This window comes from Perna viridis, chromosome 8, assembly GCF_037379345.1.
Source record: "Perna viridis isolate PV_CMFRI_1.1 ecotype Kerala chromosome 8, ASM3737934v1, whole genome shotgun sequence".
NCBI classification, from domain to species: domain Eukaryota; kingdom Metazoa; phylum Mollusca; class Bivalvia; order Mytilida; family Mytilidae; genus Perna; species Perna viridis.
In genome coordinates, this window is record NC_142452.1 from 17,669,042 (window position 1) to 17,690,866 (window position 21,825).

Genomic DNA, 21,825 nt, shown 5'->3' on the forward strand with positions numbered 1-21,825 from the left:
GTTGCTACAAGATTGAATTCATCCCTATAGAAGTTTTATGTTATGGTCGTCATCATGAAATCGTTGATCGCTATGGTGTATCCATCTGCGCCATGAAAACTGAATTGTTCAACGTGTCATGGTTTTCCTTTCCTCTTTCGTCTACCCCGGACTTGACTTTTTATGAGCAACTCGGTGGGTGTATCTAGAAAAGCAGAGGACGCTTACCCTACTGGCGCACCTGGTCCATGCTCCAAGTTTATAGTGGAGTCATAGTTGCTCATTTGCTTTTGTTAATTTGTATATTTGATTTTAACAAATTTCATGTTCTTTGTACGTCTGTTTTCCATGACTGGCCTTTGTCCCTGGATAACATTCTTCTTATTACCGTTATAACCGCAGTTCCCTTCACTTCTCTTTGAAGCAAAAGCAGTTGAGATGTTAAAGAATTCTTACAATAAAAAAATCAAGTCTTCAATTCCAAAACTTGATACTTTGGAAAAGTCTGATCAAAATCAAGCAGAATCAGACACAGCTCTTGAGATTCAAGACATTGGTAAGGATATTGAATCGTCAGCAGATAAGTCGGACCGATTTCATTTAAATTGTAAATGTTTTAGGTCCTGATGTTTATGTTGATGTGTGAACTTGATTTTACCAGAGATCATGCATGTGACAATGAAATAAAATGTTTTATGGTGGTAAAATATGTTTTAATTTGACTGGTGTAATGCTCTGTTTAACTAAAAATTTGGATCCCCCTTGAAATATATGTGCAAAAAACTGACCCCCCCTCTTTGAAGTTCTAAAAAAAAACTGAACCCCCTTTTCCACTTACAGAAAAAAATGACCCCCTGGTTATATGTACTTGCTTTTTTTAAATTTTCAAATGAATGTCTACGGTTTGAATATTATTTGTAAATTATTATATAAAGGATGCCGAATCTAGAGGCATAACCTAAAAAAAAAAAAAACAAAGCTGTTATGCACGTGGCTAATTACAATATTCGTTATGTTTCGGCTAAGTTTACAACCAATGAAATGAACATCTCGTTAGCGAGAACACAGCGTTACTTTATATATTTATCGGGCATTTTTAAAGAACCCAAAGCTTTTCCGAGAGGAAATAATCGCCATTTTCGTGCGGAATATTTCTCTGTTTTCTTCCCCTTTCCCTATGATATCCCCTGAATATGATTGTGAAAGTAAAAATATCGTAAACATGTAGTCTGGGCTTTTTAAGTTCCCATTTCCAGTAAATTGATATTGTCATCAAAGCAAAAATGGTTTGTAGTAAGTTGAACTAAATTCATTTTTAGTTTAATTCCAATTGGTTAGTTACATTGATTTAAAAAAATAAATACATAATGAATTGGACAACCGAATAAATGATTTTTTTTTTGGTTTCATTCAAGTTATACAATGCATGTACATTTGTATGTATTTGACATACATGTATTTTACTTTCAGGCTTAACTGCATTAAATTAATTTAACTTCAGACTTTCCTAACAAGTAAATCTTATAGTAATATTGACCTGCTGATGGTATCAGTCTGTTTGTCCTTTTATTTATTTAGTTACTTTTCCCCTGAGTTTGTTTGGCCTTGGTCCATTCTTCAGTTCACCTTATATTTACATTTGAAAAGAAATGAAAAGGAAGACCATGTTAGAAATGCTTACACAATTCAAGCATCATGATCGGTTGCTGCATAAAGAATATCTTGGGTGCCAGCAGGGAGTGTTAAAATAAGTCCCCAGCCTGTGAATGTGTATGTTATTTTTTCATCTATTGTTCAAATAATTAAAATATGTTTTAAGTAATTTTAAATTACATGTACTTTGATGACAATAAGTTAAGGAAAACAATCCTGAAATTGTATTGAAATCATTTGACATTACTTGAATTGACACTCATGGACGAGTTTATGTTTGTGAGTAATTCTGGTGTGTGTAATCAATTTTGTTTCAGTTACCTCTCATGTGTGTCTATATAAACAACCCACTAAACATAGTTAAGTGACACACAGTCATATTTTGTAAGTGGTAATTACAAAAACTTCGACTTCAGAAAAGTTATGTGAGCGGTCTCTTTAGACTTTTCTTAGAATTTATTTATAGACAACACTTACTTTCAATTTTTGAATACTACACTATTTCACAGTGTCTAATACAAATGTGTATGAATGAAAGTCAAACTGAAAAAAATATAAATTTAAACATACCTACAAATGTATAAAGAAAATAAGAGCTTGCATACAGCATTCAGCTCATTTTCGATATATATGGTTACATGCACTTAAGTGTGATTTTAAGTTTTTCATAGATTTTGCAACACAAAAAAAAGTTTTATAAAATACACTTGTATTTCTCTTTCTTGTTGTCATGGTTATGCATAATCCCATTAAGTTAATAAGGTATTCTTACTTAAACCATATAACTGGAAATTTTATATACATGTACATTGTATATAGTACAAACGGGTTCAGGGCAAACAAAATATAGCGTGGACAGCCCCATAACCTCTGCTGATAGATAGTCATTATGCAGGAAGGAAACATACAATGTATATATGTAATGGGATTTCTTATTCAAAATGTAATATGAGGCAGGTGCTTATGAAACACTCCCTAAGAAATGATAAACAATTAAACATTGGGACTTGCCTCTTCTACTCTTAACTCTAGAGGAGCTGTCATGTCTTAAGTCTATTCACTTGTTGATCAATCCTAAGTTGTTCCTGCCTCTTGATTTGACATCAATTTGATCTCTGTATTTAATTTATTAATTTAACCAGGAATCTTCATGAGTTAAAGATGCTGACAGATGGTAGAGTTTTATTTGAATCACTTATTTCTAATAATTCCCCTTTGTAAAAAATATCATGGCCAATTTGAGAGTGTAATAAAGGGATGCAGAATTTCCATGTCACCAACAGGTTTAAGAAAATGATTTATGAAGCCACATTTTCCATTGAAAATTTCTAGTCTTGCAATTTATCATCATAGATTAATAAGAAAATTATTTTAGTAAGAACCTTAGAACTATAAGTGTATATCATAGATTGTTCGTATGTAACATGTAATAAACCTTATTGTATTGCTCTTACAATAAAAAAAGAAAATGATTTGCAAACTTTAAATGTAATAATCAAACAGTGTCAGTACATCATTTTTAGAAGAATAACAATAATTTGATGAATGCAGACTTCAAAGAAAGATACATGTAAATAATGAGTTACCACTTAGTATTTGAATATGAAACTTAATAAAAGTAGTTATGATGCAATTTTACGTTTTGTACAATCATTTTATTTTCCTTCAGATTTTGGTTAAAAGCTGTATGTGGAAGCACATATAAACATGGATCGGGGGCTGACAAGGAAACGTGAAGATTACAAAGTCCTTTGTGGAACCTGTCCAGATGAACAATGTAAAGCTAAATTATTTTTCCCTGCTTATGATAAAAGTATTGAATGTACAAGCTGTGGACAGCGTCATGAAAAGTCTATGCTACAGAACATAGCTGAAGTGACCAACCCTAGTGTTGCACTGCATAATATTCTAAAAAATGTTCTGCTTGGAAATCTAAAACCAAAGAAAGGACCAGACAATGTAAAAGTTCTTGGCTTGTCTAATTATGTGTGTAAACTTGTATCTCCTATTCTCACTAGTTATGGCATGTGTAAAAAAACAGGAAAAGCTCAGTTATTATCTGAACTAGGGCAGCCTCCTGTTTTTGACTGCGGTAAAATTCTTGGTGATAGGGCATTTGTAATTGAAGAAGATAACTTATCTATAACTGGCTACGGTAGAGATAAATCTGGTAGCCTCAGATACTTATCTGGAACTTTAGATGTCATCAAAGAAGTCAATGAGGGTGAAGAACGGCTTGTTGCTATCCATGCTGATGGAGATGGACATTGTTTGGTGCATGCTGTATCCAGGGCTCTAGTTGGGAGGGAGCTTTTTTGGCATGCTCTTCGAGTGAATTTACAGAATCATTTTAACCAAAATTTAGTAAAGTACAAAGACTTGTTCAAGGAGTTTGTTGACCGTGATGAATGGGATGATATCATTGCTGAATGCCACCCTGAGTTCTGCCCTAAAGAGGGAGAACCTTTAGGACTTCGAAACATCCATGTGTTTGGGCTAGCTAATGTTCTGAAGAGACCAATCATATTGTTAGATTCTATTGAAGGAATGCAGAGTAGTGGTGATTATTCAGGTCTGTATAAATATGGGATACTTATGGTAACATTGCTTCTCACAATAACTACATGTATATAAAATTTGCTTCAATATACATCGTCATAGTTATATAATGACATAAAGTTAACAATACTCTCAATCCTGACCTCTCAAAAGTACTAAACAGTTTTAAATATGTCTTAAAGTGAAACATTGTAAGAAATATGGTGACCTCTACTATTTATACATGTATTTGCATTGTACTTATCCACTGAGCACATACATTAAAACTATCAATCGCTATTGAGATTGAAATAGCTGTGTATAGCATGGAATATGGAAGGCAGGAATCATTTTATCTCATTCTGTGTGAAAGAAACAAGATGCAATCTATTGAAATCACAACAGTCAGTATACCAACAATATATACATACACTTACTACTGTCAACACTTATTTTTATTTCTCCACTCTTCACAGTGGAGACTTTGTGTGTCAAGTCATAGTGTTTCCACCAAAACATTGGATTCACCATTTCAAAATTTGCTTGTAGTTAAATTCTTCTGTTTACATGACTAAATATATTTAATGATTTTTAAGGTTAAAAGCATTTGAGTAAATACAGAAAAAATAAACGAAAAGTACAGGAATGAAGCAATTTCATCTCAGTTTTGAATTTGTTGGAGACACATTGAAGTCACAGTGGATGAAAATGGAGACTCCACTGTAAGGAGAAGAAATCAAATGAAAATAAAAAAAACATGTAGGTCGATGGTAGTGTACCTGTTAAACTTTTGAACAGTAAATTGGGAGATTTTCCTTTACTTCTTTCATGTGGTAGCTTTTTTACCTAGAAGCAATTTGTTTATGTAAACAAATTAATGAATGTTTTACTTTCAGCTGTATTTCTTCCTGGTTTAATAAAACCAGAAGATTGTAAGGGTAAAGATGGAAGTTTGAACAAACCACTGTGTATAGCATGGAGTAGTGAAGGCAGGAATCACTATATACCTCTGGTGGGAATCAAAGGTAAACTGAAATGTCAGCTACTGTCACCAGGGAAATATATGTACAAAATGTAGTCAAACACACGTGCATGTAATACATGTATAAAGATAAGATGTGAAGGGGTTGATATCCATGAAACAACCACTCCTGACATGAAGTCATGAAACAAATAAATTGAAGACTGAAGTCTTCAAAGTCACTAATCGTCAAATATTTTATGCCACTGATTTTGGCTTGCTTTCAACATCTGAAATGGCACAAATGGGATATGCTTTAAAATCGGGTGACTTCTGCTAGAATCTTGGTTCTCTTCATATGATTACTCTTTCGTAACTGTGATGACACAATGTTTTTCAATCAAAGCAACTACATGTAGTTACCAGGAAGTGTGGGTTTTCGTTCCACAAGTTTCTCTTGAATTTTTAGCGATCTTTGGGTCACTTATGATATTGAATGCTAACTGATCATTTCATCTTTCAATGTAAACTTCCAGTTTTCATACAAGAAAAAAACACATGTAGAACACATATGTATGATATTTAAGAGGTATATTTTGATCTCCTATGAAGCTAGAACTATAAACCCATGAATGTTAATATGGCACCCATCAGCAGTTTCTAGTTCAAGTTTACTACTTCAGTACCAAAATACATTCAAATAAGATCTTCTTTTTTTTCTCACTTTCAGGAAAACCAGTTCCAAAGCTGCCAAGATATATGATCCAGAGAACATGGGGCATGCCAAATACATTGTTAGATAAATACATCAGTCTTGATAAGATTGGTCACTGTATAATTGGTGGTGACAAATGTTTATCTGTGAGTACAATCTTGATGAGTTTGGTCATTGTACTATTGAAGTTGACAAATGTTTATCTGTAAGTACAGTCTTGATGATTTTGGTCATTGTACAATTGATGTTGACACATGTTTATCTGTGAGTACAGACTTGATGATTTTGGTCATTGTACTATTGATGTTGACACATATTTATCTGTGAGTACAGTCTTGATGAGTTTGGTCATTGTACTATTGATGTTGTCAAATGTTTGTCTGTGAGTACAGTCTTGATGAGTTTGGTCATTGTACTATTGATGTTGTCAAATGTTTGTCTGTGACTACAGTCTTGATGAGTTTGGTCATTGTACTATTGATGTTGTCAAATGTTTATCTGTGAGTACAGTCTTGATGAGTTTGGTCATTGTTTAATTGGTGATGACAAATGTTTATCTGTAAGTACAGTCTTTTGTAGTATAAGTAGTGACAAATGTTTATCTGTAAGTACAGTCATGATGAGTATACACATGTACATATAGTACATCTATGTGTATAAACAATGTGTATTTTGGTGAATGTATGGTACAGAAAAGCATCTAGCTGAATCTGAATGTGTATATTTGTCATTAATTAAAAGCTTATTAAAAATATATATTTGAGTAAAATAGATGTGGAATGATGATCATGAGTTATAAGTGCAGTTTTATTTTCAAAATAAGTAAATTTGTGTTTTAAATTTCTGATTTTCATGTAGTTGTTAAACTGCCAATTTTGGGGTTTTTAACAGCCTGCTTTATGGTATGGGTTTTGTCCATCTATGAAGACCATGGGGTCATCTGTAGAAGTTTAATTGTTTGCTGCTTGACATTTGTTGGATAATTGTCTTATTTGCAAATGTCACAACTCCTATTTTATATTTTTTTAATTTGCTTCAATTTCAGGATAAATATTTGAGGACCTTGGTATCAGCTATGGAAGATATTTTCTTTAAAAACTATGGAGTTAATTCCAAGCTTGTGGCTGATGTCCATCAGTTCATTTATAAAACATCAGGTTTGTTAAAAATCACCAAAAATATCAAGTTTTTTCCTTTTAAACTCATTCCATACTTGAGATTATGATATATTTTCAGAATAAAGACACTACATTGTCAGAACATTGTTGATTCATATGTCTATTGTTTTACTTGAGTGAACAGCATGCCTTTTCTAGTGTTGCTGACCCATGACTGAATTATTTTATGCATGTGATAGCTGTTGTATATTTTGTTTTGTACAGGCATTGTTGGTGTCCAGCCAGATGAAGTGCTTAAGACAACACAAAGAGCTGTAAGAGAGAAGAAACTGTATCGCTGCCTAACCTGTGATGGTGTTATGGAATACATATTGCCTCAGGAGTGGTTCCGTAGGAATGGCAGCCTATATAACTTAGCTATTCAAACTCATAAGGATCTGAAACCTGACAAAAAGTACAAGTTTCCCTTACAAGGTTTTATATTCTTATTCAATATTGTAACTTAGGGTTTTACTCAGGGACACTAGTGGTAGTACTTATTAGTACTGGGCCAGTAAAGAAAAAAAATGAACTAAAGCTTGAATAAAACTCCTATCTGAGATTTTGACAGTCAAACAAGAATAATAAGATAATTAGTACCATAATTTTCTTCCTATAAGTTGATGTGGAGTAAAAGTGGCTTCGCCAAATTTTGACCAAAATCAACGAAAAAAAACAGATAAGTCAAATTTGCCAGATAAGTCGAGGGTCAGACCTGCATCTTACGTCATCGATCTAAACCGTAGATGTCAGTGGAAGTTTTTCAAATCATATTATTCAAGTGAAGTAGCTTTAAATGATATCCTTAAATTTGTTAGTATTTTTAATAAAGCATATTTAGTAACTGAGTTTTATTAGTTTTATTAAATTCCGTGTCAGTACTCTGATATTGAAACCCAAAGATTGTAAACATGTCAAGCATGGGCACCCAGGTGTGAAATAAGTCTGGATAACAGGCCATAATTAAGACTGGTAATTAATAAACAATATAATCTGGTATTCTAAGCTACAATAACAAATTGCTACCTTTAAATCTGGTTGCAATTAGCCACTTAGATAACACTTAAATTGATTATAATTTGCGCCACAGATTTGCATATAAAAGGACCAATAACTCTGGACTGCATGATTTGATTAAAGAGTTTGTTTGTATATTTCAAAGAGTTTGATTTGCATTGACAACTTTTGTTTTCCTAAGTCAAAGAACATTTGAAGTTTACCCAATATTATGAATGAAAACATTCAATATAATGTAACCAATTATAATGAAATCCCTTGTAGATGAAATTTTTTCTCAGAAAAAATAATCCTATGTAAGTTGAAATGGATGATAAGTGGAGGCTGATATTTTGCTGAAAAAAATATCGACTTATAGTCTGAAAAATATGGTAGTTAATCACTTTATGTTATGGAAGATACAAATGTACAAATTCTAAAGTACGAAATCTTTAAACTCAAACATTTTTATGGTTCAAATTTGCAAGGGATCCTGACGATGTCAAAATGACAAAAATTATAAATTTCAATCAATGATAAAAAATAATGTGTAATTATTGTAATCCATAAATAGACTAAAATGATTTGAACCAAATCATTTTCATTTTTTATCAATGTCAGTTTTCTCCTGTTAACTTGTCGTCTTCATCTAATTTCAGGTGTTGTGTGTAGTTATGATGCAGAGAAAGATGTCCTTGTTCCTGACATGGCAAACAGTCAACTTAGTTATTGCTCCTTCTGTCAAGGGTTAGTCAATTTTACTGACCTGGTTGTATTTGTGCAAATTGACTTATAGAATGGTGAATGTTGGGCAGGCAGGAAAAATATTTTCATAACATTTTTCTCAGCATCTATAAATCACATCCACTTCAGTATGGGGTCCTATATTGTCGGGTATGATTTCAGGTCTGTTGCTCTTCTACTTTCTGTTTATGGCAAACTTGTCATTTCTGTCTGACCCATTTTTAAGTTTTAAGTATCAGTTCATATCAGAATTCTACATTCTGCACCATCCGTTATTGGTTTCTGTCCTATGACATTGTTGTTGAAATTGATCGGCAGGAAAATTCATTTACTCATATTGATTTATAGGTACAAAATGCAAGTAGGTCAAAAATGAAGGTTACTATTGTTAAAAACCAATTTGGATATTTGAAAAAAGAGTTATTGCAACATTACTCAATAAATTTCATTAAACACGTTCAGGTAAGAACTTGAGTGACAAAGAAAATAGTTAATGAATATAAGGTCAGTAGGTCAGAGGGCAAGGTCATCATTACTAAAAGTAGATTTTTGTGAGATTTGTCTTTTTAGCAGACTTAAAATTTCTGTAATGAGACTACAATTCTATGAAGTTATCTAGCTAACAATTTTGGCAATAAGATTTCTATTTCTATATTCTCCTTAAAAAATTCTAAATGTTACTACAAATGATTTTTTATTTGTCTTGTAGCTGATATCTTATTAGAAAATTGTTATTTTTGTTTCTCCTGAAATGATATCTTCTAAGTATCCCCCTCAAAATGCATCTATTAAATTATCAAACACACATATCTATTTAGATCTTCATCCTGATATACATGTAATTGTTTCCATAGTAACCATGTCAGACTAGTGAATGGAGATGGTACAGTTAAGTATGAGAATGGAGACAGAACAACCACACCAGCTCCTGGAGGAAAGTGTACCTGTGGGTTTAAACATTACTGGGATGGCAAGGAATATGACAATCTTCCAGAGATGTCAGTAAACCATATTTTTTTTTCATTAACCAGTATGAAGCAACTTAAATCTACCTCTGCTTCATCTAGTGTATAACTTTTAATAAATCACCTAAAACCAGATAAATAATGATACACAAAAAAGTCATGCTACTAAAATGAATTGCATAATGGAAGGCATGCCTATGTAGATAAATACTGTAAATTGCTATTTTTGCATTAAGATCTGTAATATGAAAAAAGAAGTTTACAATATTTTTCTTTGTTGAAAATTATAATTCTGTTTTAGACAAAGATCATTAATTCAAAAGTGTGCAAAAGTAGATTGATTGCTAAAACTGAGAACAAAATATGGCACAAAATTTTCCCAGTTTTCAGTAGTTAAATATAATTTAGGGAAAAGACCATGATACAATGACCCCATCATCAAAGCCTTGATCAAGAGACAACTTTATATAGCCTGTATGAGACACTACATAGAACAAAAACTGTGAGAATTGTGTGATAAAGGGACATTTGGCTATTTTTTTCTATGATTATTATGAGTGGAATAATTTAAATAATATAAACACTTGAGTAACAAATGAAGTAACTATAACTTGATGGTAATGATAGCAGTTTTCCTCTGACATACTCTTATTTTCAAGATTTAATTAGATCTGTAAATGTATTTCAGCTTCCCTATCAGTATGGAATGGAATGGTCAGGTAGTAGCTGAGAAAGTGGTTTGGTTCCAACATGAGACGGATGATTCTTTGAATAGTAATGTATTTGAAGTGGCACAGAAAATGGTACAAAAACATTTCCCAGGTAAACCAATACAGGTGTATAAGCAACAAAGGCAATATTGTACTTTATGTTCCTCACAACATCCTGTTCATAACATATATAATATTTTTTCTTTCTCCAGAGAATAAATTTATTATTACATCATGGTCTTCACTCTTGGCATAGACTAGTCATCTGTTTCCCCTTTCCTTTAAAATGATTGCATTGTGTTTGTTAGTGGGAATGATGTAGAATTTTGATTGTAGGAGAGTTTGGTAGTGAGAGGCTGGTACAACAGGTTGTAAATACTATCCTACGTCGTACAGCTGCTCAGAAAAAAGACAAAGAATCATCTGTTGTCAATCCATACAGTGATGACCAGGATTGGTCAGCTGAGACTGCTTCTAAAATTATCCTTACAGGGCATGCTGTAAGTCATAGTTAGTTCATACATTATTCTTTCAGGGCATGCTGTAAGTCATAGTGTAGTTCATACATTATTCTTTCAGGGCATGCTGTAAGTCATAGTGTAGTTCAAAGCTCAAAGTTAGTTAGGAAATAGTTGATGAGCATGCATGGAGCATGCTCAATATACATTTCCACCAGGAAAGTTGTTTTGTTTTAACCAAACTCTACCTCACAAAAATATATGGCACACATGCTCATCAACTTATCATAAAAAGGTCTTCTATCTTCTCACACTATGCTGGAATTAATAGTATAGTTATATACAATAACAGTGCACTGACTTGACGTAATACTGATATACGGACGAGGCTTAGAACCATAGGAAAATATGAGGCTGTGACAAGCATTTTCGCATGTTCAAGCCAAATTAGTGTGTCTAAGTTTTTGTCATGTCATTGCACTGTTATTGTCTATAATCCATCAAAATTTTAAAAGTAAAATGATGTATTAACAACTTTTTCTTTCATCCAGTTATTAAAAAAAAAAGACTTTTTAAGCAAGAAAAAAAATTTTTATTTGAAGTGGACCACATCCTGGCAACTTCAAAACAATGTAACATTTGTGTTTTCATAACAGTCAGTGACCATCACAGTTAACTGATTTTTTTCAAAGCTGTAAACTTTGCAGCGCTTATAAATAAAAATTACATATTTAGGTCAGGAATATGAAAATAAAACAAAACTGATACCCTACACTTCAGCAAAACAGCAGTAAACAGATTATTTAAGAAACTTTTTCAACGGGAGTTTCTTATGCTTGTAAATATATGGTCTATGAGTTTTGACTGCTTGAATAGAATGGTTGCAGTATAAATAAAATTATCCTCTTGGAGTATGTTAATATACTTGTGAAGTAATAGTTATACATTTACTATAAGTTTTGCTGAAGGTACAAGTTAGACAGCATGCTGTATGTCATTAAAGTTGTAGTCATGATCAGATGTGTCTTACCGAACCCATTGAAAACATATCTCCCATTGACATCAACTACTGCCAATAGGTCTTAAAGTGATATTAAGGGTAACTGCATTTAGAGCCATAAGCAAAGTTAATGCATAGTCATGTTTTAAATGAATAACTACCTATACCCAGCTTCATGCTTTGAGGTATAGTTAGTACTGTAAGAATAATGGAAATAATAGCAGTTGATGTTACAACATATTTTAAAAATGATAGAAAAAAGAACTTTTAAAAGTGTTAAGACTTTTCTTTTCTGCAAATACTTTATATAGTGGGAGTCATGGTTTTATGATATTATTCTGTCTTTCTTAATTTACAGCACAAATCCTTACACAAGGAAGAACTGTATAAAAGTGAGAAAGAGAAGGAAGTAAAGAAAAGGATAACCTCCGAGGCTTCTAAACAGCAACAGAAGAAGACAACAGAAATGTCTAAAACCTCAGTACAAAAATCTAGTCCTAAAAAGGTCAGAGAACTACATGTTGTATGCCTCATTTTGGGCATCTTATCCATATGCTGATAAAGGCCAATTTATTTTGAATGCATATAGCTTTAAAAGTTTTGTTTGTTATGTACAGAATGCACTTTATTTTTATTGAGCATGACTTTTAAATAAAAATTGGATAAGGAAAATCCATTTACTCTAAAAAAAAAAAAAACTAAAAAAAAAAACAAAAGAACAAGAAGAGATAGTAGCTACTGTTGGTTACAATATTTATTTTCATCTTGTGGTTATACAATACTGTGAAAGTATTATTGTTCGTTTTGTACCAGTTTTCGTGATTTTCGTAAATCACGAAATTTGGTTCCCAACGGAAAGTAAAATTTCCATTTGTTTGCATGATAGAGTTGTCAATTCTACGAATTCAGGAATCAATGAAGGGATAAGTTTTCCCTAAATCTCGAAAATTGGTACCCACAGATAAAAGTACTTTCACAGTACATGAAAGTTATTTGAATAGTTTTTTGAATGAAACAATTGTTAAATTTAGAGATGTAATATTTCATAGTTAGTAAGTAAAATAATAATGCTTTCTTTTAGTCTAAATCAGTTGACTCTGGTGTCCAGCCAAAAACTACTCCCTCCGGCGATGTTCACATGACAACGTCCATGTCCTCCCCAAGACATTCTGGTGAGAAAAAAATTAGAATCGCAACATCTGATGGTCGACAGGTACGCAGTTATAAAAAAAGTTATTGAGCTATTTCAAATATTAAAATGGATGTTGAACTTGTAGGAATAATTGACCAAAAGAGGCAAAAAACTCATTTCTTATAAAAGTGTATGGATCCCTATGGCCAAAAAGTGGCCTGAAATAACCATTTACTTCAGCTTTGTGTAAATTGCTTAATTGTATAAAACTAATTTTTGTAATGACGAACATCTTAGGATTGTAAGAATTCAAAGCCTACAGTAATGATATTTGTAGTTATGCAACAAGTATTTGTACTTTAATGTTTTAATATTCTATTTTGATGCTTTTGAATTCACAGATGATGTTGACACTTCCAGGGGAGGTAACTTTTGATAGACTAAGAACATTGATATCAGAACAAACCACTGTCCCTCCAGAAAGACAAAAACTAAGGACAGGATTTCCTCCTAAGGAATTAAAACAACCTGAAAATAATGATGAAATTGTTCCACTTAATCATGGAGATAAAATTAGTGTTGAAATTATTCCTGATAGAACTGTTCCCATGGAAACAGATAGTAAGGTTCCAAGTGGGGATTTTCATAAGGTTAGTGAGGTTTCCCATGGGAATAGGAGTGCACGTTCATGGAGCAGTTTTGACGAGGATGCAGTAGGAAATACTGAAGATGTTTTATTGCGGGCTCTAAAAGGTGCTGAAGGAGGTTAGTCTGCAAGTTTAATCTTATTTCAAATAAACTGGTGTATAATCAAAGTTAAGATATCACATGCTGAGATCAAAATGGTCTTTTGTTAAGAATTATTGGATGATAAGTTATTGAGTGTGAAAATACTTAAAAAAGTATCTGAGTGTGATAAAAATTACTGAAGGGATGATTGCACAGCTATGAAAAATTCAGTTCTTATCAGAAAGCCTATGATATTGAACACTTGCATTTTTTCATCGAAAAGTACTGTTCAGTCTAAGACTAATCAGGCGAGTGTTGGGCTGTTTCTGAATACAGGAGTGAAAACTTCTAGGGTGATAATTCTGACAATGAAATACCAAATTTATTTGACTTTAAATTGTTAGTAATACACTATTTCTATAATCAAATAGTGTTATTGCATGATTTGCATTAGTGCGATATGGAATTTTATTGCTTTCTATGAGAAAATTAAATTGCTATACAATAAACAAACTTAGTATGTAGAAAATGATAAATTGCCATGATATCAACTGTAAATATTTATTTCTCACAGTTGATGAGAAGTCTTCATGCTTTAGGATTTCAGCTTTTTCATTAGGCTGCAAAATAATTTAAGTTTGTATTAATTTGCTAGCCATGGATTTTAAATCCTCTCATGCTAACTACCAATATACCTGTATGGATGAGATTTTTTACCTGCACCACCAATGATGAAAGCAGGTCTAGTACCCACTCTATTCAGTTCATCCACTCTTCATACTTCAGTCTACTTAAAGAGGTAGAACTTGGAATCAGTGATATGTTTGTATCATATTCAATTTCATCAAAGCCTTTCAAGTTTTCCTTTGATCTAGATCTACCTTCTTTAATGTGAGTTCTTAGTGTAATTTTAAAACCTGCATTGATGACCACATGTATTAGCAATCATCATGAATCATTTTTTTTTAATATTTGTTCTTTTACAGTAAAACAAAGACAATCTAACTTACTTTCTGCATGATTTCAGCTGCTGATAGCCTAGATTCCTCTATTGCCAGCCTTGCCATTATGTCCACTGTGTCAGGACGTGACCTTTGGACTTATGTACAGACTATGCCACACTTGTTCTCTGTTGGAGGTCTGTTCTATAAACAGGTGGAAAGGGATGTAGGTTTAATAGATGGGAAACATTGTCAGTTGCCTGTTTTACCAGGCAAGGTAAGAGATTGCCTGTTCTATATTACTTATGAAGTCAGCAATTCTCGTTTAAAAATCAGGTAAGAGATTTCCTGTTCTATATTACTTCTGAAGTCTGCAATTCTCTTTTAAAAATCTTCTATTTATTGTGAATTATCTTTTTGCCCATGTAGGTTCTGAATAGACTAGTTAGCTGCACTGACAGAAAATCTCAACCGCAGTGAAACTTGTCAAAACTGACGGAAGATTTTTGTTCATTTGATCTGATATTTGAGTTTCACAGTTCACAATTTGTATGAAGGTAATTAAGGGCAACAGTAAATGATTGGTTCATACAGGGTATGGTTTAGACACTTGTATACAAATAATTATCAGTAGGGAAATTGCTTTACATGATATTGCAAGCATGTCTAGTAATATACCCATGAAAGCTAATTATTTTTTATATAATTCAGGTTTTTAGGTACAGTGCAAAGGAAGACCGTTTAGAATTATGTTTAGAGCCACATGGTCATTTCCCTGTGGAACCGAGATTAGAACAGAAAGTTAAAGACATGGCTGCCTCAGGTCAGTTGTCAGAGGCTAGGTTTGGTAGCAGTGGAGCCATTGGTAGAGAAGGGTCAAGGTTATTGGCCTTTACAGGTCAAGGCCATTCTTTACGACCTGCTGAGGTGGAGAAAATGCCAGGTGATATTCCAGAACCTACTGGTCATCACCACCATCACCATCAAGTCCGAAAACTTCAGGTTGGCTTGAAATGATTATTCTACAATAGTTCATGTAGTTTACTTTCTGAAAAAGTTTATGCTTTGATAAGCAGGAATGGTGTTCTTCTGCTTTAAAATGGAATTCTTCCTTTCCAAATCCTGATTTGACCGTTGTGTTTCACTTTTTGTCTTATGTTTACTTCAGATTTGTGAATTTCCACTTTTTATGTTGGCTTTGTAAAATCTTATCTGGATAAAGACTATGGAATATGGATTATTGTCCTTTTTGGGTATGCCTTTCTAGTTCCATGGGGAAGCAATATTCTCAATTATTTAATGCATGTCCTTAAAATTTTAATTCTTTTACACTTCGTTATGTATTTATGTTAAAGTTAATTACTTCAAAAATGTAGAAAAATTAGTAGGTGTTTAAGTGTATCAGCAGCCGGGACCTAAAGGCCAAATGAGCCTATGCCTCCACTTTGCACCTGTCTTTTGATGTAAATTATCCATTCTTCTATAATTGTTCATAAACTTTCACCTTTCAGTCAAGTGTATGAAAAATCTTTGACCATTTTTAACCACAAAAAGTAGGAATGATGTATGGAAAAGTTTCTAAATGCAAAGCACTTTTCCATTTGATAAAACAAGATGGCTACCAGAAGATATCTAAACTTCTAATTGGCCAATTATCAAAGATCTATACCTCTATAAGCAATGTACAAATATTTTGAAACTTGATAGAATTGTTGACCTTTATGCCTTAGAAAAATAATCCACTTTTTATACAGAATAACTTAAAACTTCAGCATCCCTTAAAAGTTGTAATTGAAACCCCGCAATGAAATACTTTGTAGTATGTATTTCTTGATCTGCTCATCCAATGGTAACAGAAATTGGTAGAAATAGTAAAAGGAAGGACATAAACATGTAATTGACTATTGGTTAAATTATATATATATGGGACCACATTTTTGTCCTTATCTTTAAAAAAAGGTTTGTAGATCTTGGCGCTAATGATGCATGGAGAGACTTTTTGTTCCATTTAATCCAATTATAATTATGGTTACCAGATTTTAATTTTCCAGGTAAATGATTCAAGCTCTATTTACTTTCTAGTTACTAAATCCTGTCTTAAAACTTTTATAGAATCTGTGTGACCCAGACCGTCATGAAGAGTCCATCAGTGAGGAATCAGAAGAAATCCTGGATGAGATGACCCCTGTAGTTCCACCTGTGTACCAGAAACTTGGACCTGGATACAGTGTTATCAATTCTGATACTGATAACCAATCAAATCAGAACTTACAAATGTTCAAAGATTTGGCTCAGAATATAGAACAAACAATGAATGAAGAAATTGCATCCATTGATAAAGAGGTTAACTTCTATTATTTTTATTCAACCCCAAAAATATAAATTGAAGATACTTAGTTTTCATGCAATAACTTACTCAGTGGATCTGTACGAAATTTCAACAAATGGATTTTTTTTTACCTGAAGGGAGATGTTGAGATTATTTTTGTGGGTTTTTTATGGGGTTTCAGCCAACAGGACAGAAATGTTTTGTCAGACAAGTTTTAACATGGTTTGTTTAGAAATATGCTTTATAGTGGAAGACTTCAGTTGTGTAAAAATTTTGATTATGTAATATAAGTAATCAATTGAGGAGAAAAACTTTTTTTTCTGGGGTCAAGGTGTTATATATTTTTGTTTAATTTTGTTAGTAGCAGGAGCAGTTTTTGTAAAATTGTTTCTTATATACAGGAATCAAATGTGGATAGAGAAGTTAATTTTTAGTTGTGAAGAGAAAAAAAACAATGATACAAGAAATTGTTATGAAAAATAATTAAGAGATCACAAGCTATTCCCATTTATTGAAGCTAAGTAAAAAGGATTGTCCAGGCATACCTTATTTATGCCTGTACACTCCTTTTTACTTAGCCTTAATAACCGATCAAGAATGTACTAGACTGTTATATGAATAATGGTTAATCAACTTTATTATGCAAGATTTCTACACGTTTTATTGAATTTTTATATTTTGAAGATGGAGCGGATAGATAGTGAGGAACGGAAGAGATCAAGCCACAGTAGTGGTGGAGTTATGTCCCATACTCCTTCTGTTACATCAATATCTGATGCAGTGTTTGAATCAGATGCTGATAAAGACACTCCATCAAAATGTGCTATTGACTCCACAGAAAGTGATAAAATGGAGATAAGTGCTGTAACTGATGGTGATAACTGTGATAAAAATAGATCGGATTGTGCAACTGCTGGTTGTGAAATAATATCTGTTGAAGCAGACCCCATTGACACATTTGATTGTGAAATGACACAAAGCACTGAGAAACAAGCAGATACTGAAGGAGATATTACCCAATCAGAAACACTGATACGAACAAATGTAGATAATTCCAATGAAAACTGTACCGCCAAAGATTCAACTATCAAAAGAAATATTTTAGATTCTTCTGACACTGTGTCTGCAAACAACATGGATATGTCATAGTCTTACTTATAATGTATTTGTCTTGAATATCTCTGCACTCTTCTTTTTCTTAGACATTTCCTGCAAAGGGAAATGATTTCTACACTAGATAGTCCGGTTCCCTGCCTAAAAAGGAGAAACAGTAACGTTTGTTCTTTAAGATATATTGTTTTGAACTTTTATTATAACTTTTTGTTGTTTTTTGTTATTTTGTGAGTTACTTCCCTTTGAATGAAATATCTAAGAAACAGTGTGAAACTTGTAACTGGAAAACTACTATTGGTGGATTGGTATCTTTTCACTAAAAATATAATGTAAATTATATGGAATGCGATAATTTTTTTTCTGTGGTATGGGCTTTATATGTTTACACTGGTATGCAACTTATATTGTGATTATATAATGCCACTCATAGATAATTTAACTGATATGTTTTAGACCAGCTTGACATTTTGTAGACTATAGTCTGCGTTTAATTTATACTGAAATCAATGTCACTCCCCATTCAAAATTTTGGTTCTATGTATGTTCCATTTCCATCCACATTTTATGTTCATACATGTTTATAGTACCTGTAAGTATTTATATTTAAGAATAGAAAACTTGCTGTAATTCTGAAATGTTCTAATACCTCATAGGCTTATGATATACACATAATTAATCTTTATTTATTTTAAAGTTTTGATAGATTTTCTTAGTTCATTATACATCTTTGTTCATGATTGTAGACATTCTAATTTTACAGAAAATTTGATATTTAATTTGCTGGCAGTTATAGGTTTAAAGGAGAAGACTATGATACTTGTGCATGTCATAAATATTAATCTAATCTGTCAAATGTTCATGAAAATTGAATAGAAAAAAAATAATTTTCTTTTTTTACTAATAAATCCCAATTTATAATAAAGTGATTTGAATTTCCTACACCTGTTGGCACCACCATGATCAACCTTTGCATTTTGTGTTGTGGAAGAATTCTTCAGATATGCATGGTTTTCAATGGTTATTCAAATGATTAATTCTTTTTCCCTTGAAAAATTGAAATATTTATTGAAATCCACTTTCACATTCATATTGTGTGTACATTCCTATCCTTAATAAATGTAGCAAAACTTAGAAATTCTATGTTAGTGAATTAAATATTGACTACATTTATTCACTACATCTATCTGTTCTGTCAAAAACACTCTTGTAGAGCGTTATCAATGAAACAGAATTTATATGATGCATGTCGAGTAGTGTTTATAAGGTAAACCCAGTCTTCATTTGATAAATTACCAATGTTGAAAAGTGGTAGCTGAAATATAAAAAATAAATAATTGTACACATTATTTTAAATTTTGTCATTTGATTAGGTTGTGAAAAAATATGATAAAATATTGCAACATAATAAATATGATGAACTACTATCTTGAAGTAAGGTAATATTCCACTTTTTCACAGTTTATATTAGTGAAAACTACATCATGTGTGCAATGCTGTAAGAGAAGCAGTGAGGTCCAACACAAACAAAAACAAAACCTTGTAACGTCTTATTTCAATGCTTTATACTCCAGTTTTATGTTTTTTTTAATTAGCATGTGAAAACTGAATAATGTGTAGATGATAGTTCGTCTGAAGGCAATTTGTACACATATTTAATTTGCCTTCCATTTTTTACGTGTTCTACATGGTTTACAATATATTGTATAAAGTTGTTATCAATGAATTCAATACTTTTTCTTGTTTTGTTCAGTTACATTGTTGGATATTGTATTCAGTATTGAGTTATTTATGTTCAAACTAAATTATGACTTCATGCTTTAGTGATGAATGAATTTACACAAATTAAAATTATAATCAGTCATATATATTGTATGTATAGTGTTTCCCGATCTATGGTTTTTAGTGGTTAGGTACTCGTTATAACATTTTATGAGGGTGACTTCATGATGTTAGAATTAGATGTTTTTTTATATTGAAATTGTGAATTTTCTCTAGTTTCTGCTCAATTTCCACATCTCCTGGTGAAATTCACATGAAATTAACATGAAATTAACATGATTTTCATGTGAAATTAGCTAAACACGAATTTCATGTGAACATTTTGTGTGAAGTTCACATGAAGGCTCCATTTGCTCAAATTTCACGTGAACTCTGTCACTTAGTTTATTTGCTCAATTTAGGTGAAAATCATGTGAAATAATTTTGCCTGTGTAGAGACTGTTTGTTCTCTGTAGAAAATTGGATTGACTTGAATTCATTATACTCGGCGTCACATAAATAACATACTGTTAAAATTTGAATAAAAATATTTTCTACGACTTTATTGACACCAACCGTCGTTTAAATTGTCTTAAATGACTTGCTCATTCGTTTAGCCAAACAGCTTCTCAAAAACAAGTCGCTTATTAGCTTAAATCATGTGTAACAAATCCTTACGGGAAAATCCCATACTAATATCCGCCATGTTGGTTTTTACGGGACGATTTGTTTACAAACGAAGTTCGTAAGTTCCCGTCGAACTCCGGTGACAATCGTCTGCTTGATCAACTTCTCGGTATTGTACGTTGTTTGTGTAAAATAAATCCGAGATATCCGAAATAACGCCGAAGTGCATTCTGGGTTCTTCGGTTTTTGGACAAACCATTTAAATGTAAACATCTCCTAGCAACCCGATCACTGTAAACATGGCCGACTTTTTACTATGTAAATATTGGCACCTAGAATTAAAATCTGACCGGAATTTAACGATTCAGTGTTTAGGGAGAAGCCGTTTGGCTAAACGAATGAGCAAGTCATTTAAGACAATTTAAATGACGGTAGGTGTCAATAAAGTCGTAGAAAATATTTTTATTCAAATTTTAACAGTATGTTATTTATGTGACACCGAGTATAGTGTCAGGAGAAATGTTTGTTTTTATAACGCCTTACATAAAGAACTCAAATATTTTGAAGTTGACTATAATGAGCTACATAGAAAGTTTAAATGTTAATTAGGGGACAAACTCTTTCAACACATTTCATGTCAAACTACATTTTTACACTCTCAATGGTTAAAATTTTCACTTTCAAATGCTCATCAAGCCTTGCATCACAATGATGTTGGAGAAACTTCCTTAATCCTTAAGATTTTAATGCAAAAAAAACCCATGTCAATTTGATATTAAGGTTAATGAGTTTAATGTAAATCATTTTCATATGACCACAAATTTGGGTGGTATAATGGTATCATGTGGTCCTTGTCATCATCATCCAAAGTCACTTCATGACTGGACAATTACTTGATTGTAAATGTATAGATTTTTATGAAATTATATGGCATAATGCCATAACACATAAAGAAGCTTGGGATTATTTTTGGGGAGTTGTGACTCAAACCGTTTAGGAATAAAGGGTCAGTAACAAACATGTTCAAGATGTCCAGACGTTAACTTTAGTAAATGTAAATGTATCTCTTTGGTATTGTACCACAAGGTGTCATACCATAAAAAAGACTGGGATTAATTATTGGGGTTGTGACTTAAACCATTTAGGAATAAGGGACCAAAATCCAGCATTTCCATGTTGTCTAGACTATAACTTGATTAAATGTTAATGAATCGCTTTGAAAATGTACCACACGAGGAAGACCTGGACCAATTTTTGGAGTTGTGACTTGAAGTAATAAGGAATGAGGGCCCTGAAACCAGCTTTTACCTGATTTACAGA

The 21,825-nt window shown here is 32.3% G+C and overlaps 1 protein-coding gene across 3 annotated transcripts; it reads left to right on the forward strand.

Annotated features, from left to right (window-relative positions):
* The first annotated feature begins 1,127 nt into the window (after positions 1 to 1,127).
* On the forward strand, positions 1,128 to 19,981 carry LOC148609587 (deubiquitinating protein VCPIP1-like). Of its 3 annotated transcripts, XM_088540464.1 has the most exons (18): positions 1,152 to 1,272; positions 1,558 to 1,749; positions 3,302 to 4,204; positions 5,067 to 5,195; positions 5,862 to 5,992; positions 6,892 to 7,003; positions 7,229 to 7,438; positions 8,659 to 8,746; positions 9,598 to 9,741; positions 10,397 to 10,530; positions 10,755 to 10,918; positions 12,235 to 12,381; positions 12,958 to 13,089; positions 13,410 to 13,773; positions 14,765 to 14,955; positions 15,390 to 15,680; positions 16,791 to 17,021; positions 17,692 to 19,981. In XM_088540464.1, exons 3-18 carry the CDS (start codon positions 3,340 to 3,342, stop codon positions 18,154 to 18,156), a joined length of 3,798 nt encoding a protein of 1,265 aa, XP_088396590.1. In that variant the 5' UTR covers positions 1,152 to 1,272; positions 1,558 to 1,749; positions 3,302 to 3,339; the 3' UTR covers positions 18,157 to 19,981. The 3 variants fall into 3 exon arrangements, with proteins under 3 accessions (XP_088396588.1, XP_088396589.1, XP_088396590.1); XM_088540462.1 differs by lacking the exon at positions 1,558 to 1,749 and having other exon boundaries at positions 1,128 to 1,272; XM_088540463.1 differs by lacking the exon at positions 1,558 to 1,749 and having other exon boundaries at positions 1,142 to 1,265.
* Positions 19,982 to 21,825: the final 1,844 nt, after the last annotated feature.

Coding starts and splice junctions, on each gene's coding strand:
- LOC148609587 (XM_088540462.1), top strand. CDS start 3,340: ATGGATCGGGGGCTGACAAGGAAACGTGAAGATTACAAAGTCCTTTGT. Junction 10,531..10,754: donor GGTACAAAAACATTTCCCAG/GTAAACCAATAC, acceptor TTTTGATTGTAG/GAGAGTTTGGTAGTGAGAGG. Junction 13,090..13,409: donor CAACATCTGATGGTCGACAG/GTACGCAGTTAT, acceptor TTGAATTCACAG/ATGATGTTGACACTTCCAGG.